General features: G+C 39.3%; 2 protein-coding genes and 1 pseudogene across 7 annotated transcripts; 2 read left to right on the plus strand and 1 right to left on the minus strand.

Moving 5' to 3' along the window:
* Positions 1-265: 265 nt before the first annotated feature.
* Positions 266-4,770, plus strand: MAC5B (CCCH-type zinc fingerfamily protein with RNA-binding domain-containing protein). 4 transcript variants are annotated; one of them, XM_087121751.1, is made up of 5 exons: positions 266-420; positions 782-1,039; positions 1,385-1,654; positions 2,775-2,998; positions 3,610-4,770. In XM_087121751.1, the coding sequence occupies exons 2-5, from the start codon at positions 935-937 to the stop codon at positions 4,544-4,546; spliced, it is 1,536 nt and encodes a 511-aa protein (XP_086977877.1). In that variant the 5' UTR covers positions 266-420; positions 782-934; the 3' UTR covers positions 4,547-4,770. The 4 variants fall into 4 exon arrangements, with proteins under 4 accessions (XP_086977877.1, XP_086977878.1, XP_086977876.1 ...); XM_087121752.1 differs by having other exon boundaries at positions 275-498; positions 751-1,039; XM_087121750.1 differs by having other exon boundaries at positions 275-498.
* A 720-nt stretch (positions 4,771-5,490) lies between these two features.
* LOC111788755 (uncharacterized) lies at positions 5,491-7,991 on the plus strand. Of its 2 annotated transcripts, XM_087121604.1 has the most exons (7): positions 5,491-5,648; positions 6,030-6,128; positions 6,231-6,339; positions 6,480-6,629; positions 7,008-7,071; positions 7,159-7,378; positions 7,436-7,991. In XM_087121604.1, exons 2-7 carry the CDS (start codon positions 6,037-6,039, stop codon positions 7,845-7,847), a joined length of 1,047 nt encoding a protein of 348 aa, XP_086977730.1. In that variant the 5' UTR covers positions 5,491-5,648; positions 6,030-6,036; the 3' UTR covers positions 7,848-7,991. The 2 variants fall into 2 exon arrangements, with proteins under 2 accessions (XP_086977730.1, XP_023525007.2); XM_023669239.2 differs by having other exon boundaries at positions 7,159-7,991.
* A 209-nt stretch (positions 7,992-8,200) lies between these two features.
* On the minus strand, positions 8,201-10,706 carry LOC111788756 (putative anion transporter 4, chloroplastic; annotated as a pseudogene). Its single transcript, XR_015419881.1, has 5 exons — positions 10,154-10,706; positions 9,448-9,674; positions 8,940-9,303; positions 8,603-8,647; positions 8,201-8,520 (listed from the first exon to the last, which is right to left on the minus strand). The product of XR_015419881.1 is annotated as a putative anion transporter 4, chloroplastic (transcript).
* Between the last annotated feature and the right edge of the window lie 205 nt (positions 10,707-10,911).

The following is a 10,911-nucleotide window of genomic DNA, read 5'->3' on the forward strand; positions in this document are numbered from 1 at the left end:
AGACCTCAAATATAAATACAGTAAAATATAAAAGTATTTTAAAATGATTTTGTTATTAGTTTAATATTAAAATTTAATAGACACACAAACTATCCTCATCAAAGTTATATTTATTTATTTTTAAATATATTTAAACACTTAAATATAAATACAGTAAAATATAAAAGTATTTTAAAGAATTCAGAATAATTAAAAAAAATATATCTAACAAATATATATAAATTAACGTTTTATTATAAATATTGGAAAAAGACAAATAAATAAATAAAAAAGAAAAGAAAAGAAGAGATGAAGAAGAAGTGAACCCTACACGTCCGCCTCCACTTCTTTCGCTCCCCACCCGTTTTCTTCATCTCTGAATTTCCCCTCCCGCCGCCGCAGCCGCCGCACTCACACAATCATCTCTGCTGATTGTCGCCGGTACGCCCCAACCGCCACGTTTTTTTTTTTTTGCTTCACCTTTACCTTCCTCCCTGCTGCAACCTCTCGACGTCATGGGTCAGTTTTCCATCTCAGTTTCTCCATTTTTCAATTCTGCAATCAAAGTCTGTCCTGATAAATCAGTTTTTTTCTTGGATTTAATCACAAAATAGGGTAAATTTGGAGTGGAGTTAGGTCAGTTTTAGTTTGAAATCATGTAAATCCAACCTATTTTGGATGGAAAATTTTTGGATAAAAACGAGATCTCAAACCATTTTGAATTTCTGATTCTCCTTTTCCTTTTTCTTTTTTTAAATTCACACCGAGCAGAGTAAATGACTTGAGATCATTCCAAATCTAGGGTTTACCAACAGAGGGTTCCTCCCTGGGCTCTGGGCGATCATTCAGTTTGAAGGCTCACTTATTGATTGAGGGACTTCCGAAGAGTTGATTGATTCCTTCGCAGTCCTACTCAAGGGAGCCAAAACAGAGTCGAGTTCCACACGAATTCTCCATGGCGCATCGGTTGCTGAGGGATCTGGAAGCTGATGGATGGGAGCGCTCCGATTTCCCCATCATCTGCGAGTCTTGCCTTGGTGATAACCCCTATGTTCGCATGGTATGTTTGTTCTTCTATCTTCTCTAAGTTTAGTACTCCCAACCCCTCGAGTTACTTCGAACCCGTCCTTGAATTGCGTTCCTAAGTTCACAATTGATCACATAAATGTTCGAATAAGTCCTTCTCGAACTGTTCTGTTCGTGTAATTACCGTCAATTGATGTCCTGTTTGAACATAGATCCAGATGGTTTCTGTTAACTGTTTATGATTTTTATATACTCACTAGCATGAAATATGTGGGGGAGTAAGGGATGGTGGTTACTGGAGTTGTGCTCTTTTGCAATTCATGCTTAATCTTTGCTTTAGACATTATTTTGATTAAATGAATGCGATATCTGAATGCAGACGAAAGCTGATTATGACAAAGAATGCAAAATTTGCACGCGACCATTTACAGTTTTCAGGTGGAGACCTGGACGCGATGCCAGATATAAGAAATCTGAGATTTGCCAGACTTGCAGTAAGTTAAAAAATGTATGTCAAGTTTGCCTTTTGGACCTTGAATATGGCTTACCAGTTCAGGTTCGAGATACTGCCCTGTCTATCAACTCCAACGATTCTATTCCTAAGAGCGATGTGAATAGGGAATATTTTGCCGAGGAGCATGATCGGAAGGTATGCACTTTCTGCTAAGTATTTCCTCTAGTTATTGGATGATTAGTCCTTGCAGTTGTTGGTGCAATCTCTTGGAATGTTAAGGGAAAAGCATTATGATAGCCAACCATCTTAGCCACTATGATAAGCCTTGATGGACATAGATATGGCTAATACTAATAGCATGGTAAAAACTAAAATGTCGGATTGTTTTGATTGCTTAACATAAATAACTTTTGCCTTATTAGACATGATTTCCAATTTTCGATTTTCTTGAAAAGAAGTTGAGCTTATTTCTTTCCTTATTGAAAAAATTGTCAGTTTTTTTTTGTTGTTCTGGATCATGCTTCGTACATCTTTTTCAGACCTAATAAGTGTTTTTTACTTTAGATTCTTTGTTGTTCTGGATCATGTTTTTCAGACCTAATAAGTGTTTTTTACTTTACCTAATAAGTGTTTTTCAGACCTAATAAGTGTTTTTTTGTTGTTCTGGATCATGTTCTGGATCAATTAATTTATATCAGACCTAATAAGTGTTTTTTACTTTAGATTCTTTTTCTTTGTTAGTCATGCTTTCTGTGTACTTTTGCGCAAGTGGATTGAAAAATGTTAGTAATAAAGGTGGGCATATTTGGCAAATGTTCTTGATTTCAATCAAGATTGTGGGCATATGGATTTAAAATCTGAATGTTATTGGGTCAAACATACTCTATATAACGGACATCCATGTTCTGCTGAAGTGTATGGATGAAATGTTGTTTTCTCTCTCACTTTCATCTTTGCGACAAATTAATATTAATATTAATATTTAATATAATGAAGCATGGCCGTTTAAAGGAATGGGATCTTAATTTCCTTGAACAGTGGAGGATGAAAATTTTAACAAAGAAATATTAGATACCTGAGGAGGAATGTGATTTTATTCCTTTGAAGAGGAGATAATTTGAGAAAATTGATAAAAGCTATTGAATTTAATTAGATGGCCATGGATGTGCACCCTAAAAGTATCCTATGTGGCATTTGATTTGTTTTATAATTTTTACATATTCAATGAATTAAATATGATTGCTGTAGCAGGTCTTTGCAGCTCTGTTGTTGCTAACTTGGATTTTGCTAATTCAGTTGAATGTTGACCATGCAGGCTAGAGCTGGTATTGATTATGAGTCCTCGTTTGGAAAGGCTCGGCCAAACGATACTATTCTGAAACTTCAACGAACTACCCCCTATTACAAGAGGAACCGTGCACATGTTTGTAGTTTTTATATTAGGGGTGAATGTACTAGAGGTTCGGAATGCCCTTACAGACATGAGATGCCTGAAACTGGAGAGTTGTCCCAGCAAAATATTAAGGATCGTTACTATGGGTATGGATGATCTTTTTTCTTTTGAATGATTAATTGTTGTGTGTCTGATCTTAGTCCCTGACCACCCAAATTTTCTATGCTTTTTCATGGTCACCATCTTGCATTTGTTACATATCTTAAGCTTCGTTTCAGCTTTACATCATATGAAATATAGTCTTCCCATAGTTATTATTTATTGGAACAGAGATGATTGCTCAGTTTTTCATATGCAATTAATTGATCAGTGGCTATTTAAATTAGTATTTACTATTTTGTGGTGAGTTGAGTTGTATTTCGAAAGATGTGACATTGAAATACATATTTTGTCCGCCTTTGACATCTCAACCTTGTAATCCCCTTGGCCCTTGTTGGGTTGAATCTCATCACCCTTTATATCTTTTGTTCTATTCACGAAGTTTTATTTTCCTATCAAGTTTTTCCCCTTGGCCATTATAAAACTGAAATAGACGACTGAGCTATATTTCATTCTCACAGTTCGGTTTCTATTTGCAAGAATGTTAAAAGTCACAGTTATCACGTATATTTTTCTAGACTAGTCACATTTTATTTTTGTCATTCGGAATTTACAGAGATAATTGCTAATGAGGTTACTTTCCTTTCGACCTCCTCAGGGTTAACGATCCAGTTGCACTGAAGCTTCTTAACAAGGCTGGAGAGATGCCTTCTCTGGAACCTCCAGAGGATGAGAGTATTAGAACCTTGTATGTGGGTGGTCTTGATGCTCGAGTCACCGAACAAGATCTTCGTGATAACTTTTATGCTCATGGTGAAATTGAATCCATCAGAATGGTGCTACAGCGGGCATGTGCTTTTGTGACCTACACCACCAGGGAAGGTGCAGAGAAGGCTGCAGGAGAGCTTTCTAACAAGCTGGTAGTAAAGGGCCTTAGGCTGAAATTGATGTGGGGTAGACCTCAAGCACCAAAACCAGAGTCGGAGGGTTCTGATGAAGCAAAGCAAGCAGCAGTGGCTCACAGTGGAATGCTGCCGCGGGCAGTTATCTCGCAGCAGCACAGCCAATTACACCCTCCGGGAACGCATGATCAACCTCAACCTATGCACTACTACAATATGCCGCCACCACCACCTCAGCAGGAGAGAGCATTCTATCCCTCAATGGACCCTCAAAGAATGGGAGCTTTGATTTCGACTCATGATTCGGGGGCACCCCATAGCGGACCTGCTAGTTCAACAGAAGCTAGACCCGGTTCGGAGAAACAACACCAGCAGGGACATCAATATCCATATCACGCAATGCACCCACCACCACCACATGCACAATATCAACAGCAATTTTATCCGCCATATGGGTATGTGCAGCAACATTATCCACAATACCCTCCTTATCATTCGAACATGCCACCCCCGCCCCAGCCCCAGCCTCAGCCCCAGCCCCCTCCAGGTAGCCAGCAATACCAGCAGCATTCTGCACCACAAGGCTCTGCCCCTCAGTCGCAAGGAGGAGCATCTTCAGGTTCAGCACCGCTGGGATCGACGCCTTCAGCATCTGCTCCATCTTCAACTTCTTCTGAACCTGCATCATCATAGATTAGGTCTCCGACGACAAGTCTGGCTGTTGGATGGGGAGGCGCAGGGCCTCTTTGTTGTTATATCGTTCCTATGCTGTCATGTCTTCATTATGTAATATGACACTCTTTTTACTTGAGAATGAGCAATTTGGATTCACTGCTTCCATTCCTTTGTCTGTTTTGAGTCCAAGTCCTTTATTGTTAGTTTAGTCTAAACGAAATAGAAGTGAAATTCCTGTGTTACAGACAGCCCAGAAGTTCATTACTACGTTATCATTTTGGATATATATATTTTTTTCAAAATAGGGATTTGTGTTAATTTTTTTACAACTAAAGGGATTTGTGTTAATTTTTTTACAACTAACTGGTCAAGTTCTATGCATTAATTTTATTTAGAGCTAACTCCTTTTTTCTTCTTGTAACGCATAGTTGATTTGGTGATGTTCGTACTTTTGGTCTTTAAAACTAAGGATGAGCTTAGCTAATATTTGAATAGCAAGATGACAGGACAAATTTTAGGCTACACAATTAATATTTTATCATAGTATCATTAGAAACTATTTACTGACTAGATAGACGTCTACATCAAATCTCTACAAATTGTGTTTTATTGTGATTTATTGTGTTTTATTGTGATTTGGTATCAAAAGCTCTAGAAACTTCTATAGCCCCGAAGTTATTTGTATCACGAGACTTTTGAGTTCAAACCCGTGGAAATTTAACTTTCATGATTTATTTAATGCTCGTAAATGGGAGGCCATTTTTCTTTATAAAAGATGCGACAATTTTGATAATATGGGGTTTATAATTTTTTTGGTATTGCACAGGTCATATTCTGACACGTAGCGGATCCACGATAACATTTTGATTGCGAAATACCTGATTACTGCTCCACGATTTGAAATGGTAATCTGAATACGGAAACGAAAAAGTTTAAATTATGTTTTATTGCGATTTGGCATCCGATGCTCCAGAAACTTCTCTCACCTGGAGGCTATATATTATGCTTTCAGCTTGTTTCGTAAAACTTTATTGCATGCGCTTTCGTGCGAGATATTACTGTCGTTGAAAACTCGGTTGCATTTCCTTTCGATTTTGGTTTTGCTTCAGCAGTTTGGGCGGTAAATTCTTTCTCTATCTCTCATTTCATGAACTCTTGCATCTATTTTCGTTGATTGAGATGATACGTTTGATTCTTGATTTCGATGATGTTTATGGAGAGAATTAGGGTCGGGTTATTGCTAGATTGTTTTTCTTGTGATTAGCATATTCATTTGGAGTATTTTCTGCAGTTGTCTTGGAATTTTTTTGTTAACTTAGAATATTGGTGGAGAGATTTTGTATTTCTTCATTTTCTTGTTCTTGACGAGTGTTAAACTGACGTTCCGATTTACCAGCTGCTCTATACGAGAAACAAAATCATTGTAATTCTGGTCTTCTATTACTGTTGTACTCTTCTTTAGTAAATCCTGATCGTGTTTAGGCTTTTCTTTGCTGATCAGGTCGCAGATGTCGTACTCCAGAAGGTCTAGGTACTCCCGCTCTCCTTCATACAAACGATCGGTCTCAAGGTCCCTGTCAAGGTCAAGGAGCCGTTCAAGGTATTTCTTGCTCAGGAACCCTTTGCTTGGTCGGTTTTTCCCATATTCTCTAGATCATCTGTATGATACATTTACTTCTATTTTGTGGATTTTTTTTTCCAGGAGCCCTTCTAGTGACGTTGAAAATCCTGGTAACAATTTGTACGTCACTGGTTTGTCACATAGAATTAGAAGGAGAGAACTCGAGAAGCATTTTTCTGCTGAAGGAACGGTATGTCGCAGATCTTATTTTCTTCAAATTTTTTCTGTGGCTTGTACTTTTGATGGTGGTGTATGTGTTTTGTCCTTCCTGTTGGTGATTGAATTTATGGACTATTTTCTCTGTTCGTGAATGAATTTTTCATTCTCCAGGTGCTAGATGTTCATCTCGTGACTGATCCATGGACTAGAGAATCCCGTGGTTTTGGATTCATTACCATGTCTAGTAATGATGAGGCTGAACGTTGCATCAAATATCTAAATCGATCTGTACTTGAAGGTCGAATAATCACCGTGGAGAAGGTAAAAATTAAACCAAGTATAATTTCGTAGTCTCGGGATGTTTCTCATTATCATGTTCAACTTCAAATATTTATGAGATCTCTGGATGGTTTGTTGCAAGAGATTTGAGATTTTTGCTCTGTGCACTTGAAGTTTTTTGGCAGCAGGTTAGCTGTGTGTAGCAGCTCTTCATCAAACTCAAACTACAACTAATCAAACAAAACAAACACATGAAGTCTCAGAACATTGGGGTTGTATGCCCTGCATTTCTCTCTTTTATCTGCTAATTGATTCCTGTAGCCTTACTTCCCTCTCTACTGTGGCATGTTCCCCTGCTCTGGTGTTTTTCATCGATTGACATTTGAATTGTCTCATTTTACATCTCTTATTTTCTGATAGGCTCGAAGACGGAGAGGTAGAACTCCGACTCCAGGGAGATATTTTGGACTTAGAACAGTCCGTGGTGAGCTTTTAATCTAATGTTTGATTTATTTCTATGAAGTATTGAGCTTTTTTTTTTTTTTTTTGTCTAATCCTATGTTTATAACAGTGAGACGTAGATCGCGCAGCTACTCTTCTCGGCGTTCTCCCAGCTACTCTCCTTATAGCAGGAGCTTGAGCTGTTCGTCTAATTATTCATCTGACCGTAGCAGGAGCAGATCCCATTCTCCCGATCGACGCCGAAGATCAAATGACTCGCCATACCGCTATAGATCATACTCCCCTTATAGCCGCCGAAGATATGATTCTCCATACTATAGGCATCATAGGTCGTATTCTCGATCGCACTCTCCATGTAGTAGGTCGCCTACCAGGAGACGTGACAGGTCGTATTCTCGATCCCACTCTCCATATAGTAGGTCGCCTACCAGGAGACGTGACAGGTCGTACTCACCTTATGACTATTGCTCTCCTGATCCATACTACAGAAGGCACAGGGATGGGTCAGTTTCTAGGAGTGTCTCACCAAAGGCAAGGGTTTCTAGTAGACGTTATTCCCGCAGTTATTCTCCTAGGCACTGTAGAAGCGCCTCGAGGAGTTACTCTCGTAGCAGAAGTTATTCACGCAGTATTTCCCCTGAACGAAGCAGGAGATCCGGGAGACATTCACACAGTATCGCTCCTGAACGAAGGAGCTCGAGGAGTCGCTCTTGCAGTAGTACTCCGAGGTGCCATAAGAGAGGAGGATATTCTGGTGGGAGTGGAAGCGTGGTTTCAAGGTCTGTTAGTCCTGCTTGATTTGCCGATCTACTTCGATCTTGCTACTACCTTGATGGTCATGAATGTTGGTATTTTTAGTTCACTCACTATTTTCTGATTGGATGATGTAAAATTTGGTGCCTGGCCATTGATTTGCGGACAGTTATCGCTTTTCTCTGTTCATACCATTCGGTCTTTACCTTTTTGATTTTACAAACTTCCAATTTGATTTTTTCTCTCCGTGCACTTCAACATGACTGGTTATTTGGTATTATCTTAAACCAGATGAGCAAGAATTTGTTCACTGGAAACTGAGGCTACTCTGCCGAACTAGTCTCTTCAAAATTTACCCTCTTCCCCGTAGAAATAAAGAACCAAAAAAAGGGCAGGAATCAATGAATTTGAGTGGCTGAAATTGAAAAATTAAGAACAATGGGGAAGTGAGGAGGAGAGGATAGACAACAACACACAAACAGGTTGGGGAAAATAGAAGAAAGTGTACAAGTCTCCATTTGTATCGTGTCACAGTGAAAATTATTTATATAGATATAGAAAATGCTCACCTGCATCATTTTTCTTGTCAAAGTGATAGATGTACCACTTCGTATTATAACCCATCGGACCACAATCCACCAAAATATCCCATCACTGCCATCACACTCCACGGAACAGCACTAAACCACGCAGCTTGTCTGAGTTCAACATGATACACCTGTAATGGAAAAACACCAATCCTTTAAGAAATTCACTATTTAACAGAGAACTTATCAAAAAGTTTGCTAAGGATTCCTCACGGAGTTGAAGTAGATAGGCATCCATGAAAGAATCACGAAGAATCCCTGCAGGAAAAGAAATCACATTAAGTTACCTCTCCCACTACCTAAACACACCATTTGTAAAACACAGTGAAATTATATGAAGATAATTAAATGTAGGGAGGTGATATACGTTTACCCATATCAGGTATGAGCGTGGGCAATAATAATTAAAAAGGCATCTATTGTAGCTAACATGGGTTAATCCAAAGCCATAGACAGAGTAAGCTACTAGATCAGTCAACATTTGCAGTAAAAAGGCACACCGGATAGGATTTCCTATGAATTAAAGGGAAGAAAATAGTTTGAGCAGTACCCAACTATGCATAGCATTGGCAACGATAAGAGACCATGTTGGCATTTTAGAAAGTAGCCGCCTAAATGGAGGAATAACAGTAGTCCGGGGTACTTTCTCCACCACCAAAGGTTCTTGCCTCTTTTTTAGTACATATTCCAATTCATATTTGGATATCTGAGGATTCTGATCAGGAGTACTGGATATTGCAGATATCCATACAAGAACCCATAAAAACCCTGACAACCCAAAAATGACAAATGGTCCAAGTATACCAGCTCGAGACATTAGGATTGGAGAAAGCATGAGCCCTATTGCACTTCCCAACTGAAACCCAGCTATTGCAATACCAACGGCCCTGGCTCGTTCTGTTGGAGGAAACCATCTACAACAGAAAGCAAAGAGTTTAGACGCTCACCATAATTTGGTTTCTCTGTCATCTTAGATTACAAATTATGAAGCTAACATTCAAATGGCTCATTGCTGGCTTCTACTCAATTGTTATTCTAAATTAAGCAATCATTGTTACCTAGCAACCATGTTGTTCATACAAGGAAGGGCCACACCTTCAGCAACGCCGAGCAAAGCACGCATAGCGAGAAGTGCCCATAACGAAGTTTCAGCGGCCCAAGGAGTCAGAAATGTGGCCAGTGACCACAAAGCCACCCCCCAGGCCATAACCATCTTACCACCATAGTAGTCCACCAGCGCTCCGCCGGCTATTGGAGAAACAAAATAACCCCAAAGGAACGATGACTGCATGAAGTCCAACCGTCAGATAATTGCAAGCGATAACTTTGTTCTAGTCAAATACTTGTGATGCTAACCATACAAGTGACGGATATCCTGTTAGATTCCTGATAGAGCAACCAGAAGTCGAGAGAACAAAATCTCAAACTTCTGGGAAAGGTATCAATATTTGCTCGAGCGTAAAAGATCGATCAGCTTAAGGCTAATTAGCAACGACTACGAAATTGTCATTAAAATTAAAGCGAGAAGCAAGAAAATGCTATTCTCTTCAACTCTATATCATAAATAGATGCAGAAATACGCAAAAAGAAATCACCATCACCTTCAAATCTATATCATATCATCTCACACCTGCCTGTAGAACCAAAAAACTCAGTAGAAAAGATAAAATTCAGTTCTAGAGAACTATCTTGCGCAAACGAAAAACAGAGAAAGAAACCAGCAATTGCTCTACAGTAAAAACAATTTAAGAGGAGCACAGGTACCTGAACTATACCGGCGAACGATCGGCTCCAGCCATGGGATAGAGACAACGGAACAATTGCAACGGACATCACAACCCGATCAGCATTACAAAGTGCGAGAGCCAAAGCAAGCATGGCCACAACCTTTCAGACGTGATAAACTCGAAACGACTCGGCGCCTCGACATCCTTATCCTCATTAAACGAACCGAATTGAGCATCTTTCGAGGAAACACCGACTCGAGATCAAGGACGAATCCAGAAACGAGTGACAAACCAGTCCGAAGTCCAAAACCGGGGAGATAACCCGTTGACGAGACGCTGCCGGAACAATTGCCCTTGGGCAATTGGAGAGAGCTTGTAGGCACTTTGAATTTCGCCGGTTCACTTTTGATCGGCTTTGTACTCCGGTCACGGGGAAATCGCCGGCAGCGTACTGGCCGCCCGAGAGTGGTAGCAGAGTACATAGTTAACGAGAGACGCAACACTGACGACTGGGACTGGCAGCGAGACTTTGTGTTTAAGAGCAGAGTCGGACGAGTATTTGCAGTAATTTCCGTAAACACCCCTCCCATGTTTGAGAGTTACGCGGTACACTTATGTAAATAAGTAGATATTTGAGGGGCAAGAATGATATTAGATTCGTATCTATTTGGTTTTTATTGTTTAAATTTTTATTTTGTATTTAATAATGTCTAATAATTTTTTTAATCTTTAATTGTTTGATCTACTTCATTATTTTATTTAACTGATTTACTAGAAATAGATATAAATTTGAAT

Source organism: Cucurbita pepo, chromosome 2 (genome assembly GCF_057944985.1).
Source record: "Cucurbita pepo subsp. pepo isolate OVF chromosome 2, ASM5794498v1, whole genome shotgun sequence".
Classification (NCBI taxonomy): domain Eukaryota; kingdom Viridiplantae; phylum Streptophyta; class Magnoliopsida; order Cucurbitales; family Cucurbitaceae; genus Cucurbita; species Cucurbita pepo.

Excerpts from the sequence above, each read along its gene's own strand:
- LOC111788755 (XM_023669239.2), top strand. The coding sequence starts at position 6,037 with ATGTCGTACTCCAGAAGGTCTAGGTACTCCCGCTCTCCTTCATACAAA. Across the intron at positions 6,129-6,230 it reads AGGTCAAGGAGCCGTTCAAG|GAGCCCTTCTAGTGACGTTG; the intron begins GTATTTCTTGCT and ends TTTTTTTTCCAG. Across the intron at positions 6,340-6,479 it reads ATTTTTCTGCTGAAGGAACG|GTGCTAGATGTTCATCTCGT; the intron begins GTATGTCGCAGA and ends TTCATTCTCCAG.
- MAC5B (XM_087121751.1), top strand. The coding sequence starts at position 935 with ATGGCGCATCGGTTGCTGAGGGATCTGGAAGCTGATGGATGGGAGCGC. Across the intron at positions 1,040-1,384 it reads ATAACCCCTATGTTCGCATG|ACGAAAGCTGATTATGACAA; the intron begins GTATGTTTGTTC and ends ATCTGAATGCAG. Across the intron at positions 2,999-3,609 it reads ATTAAGGATCGTTACTATGG|GGTTAACGATCCAGTTGCAC; the intron begins GTATGGATGATC and ends CGACCTCCTCAG.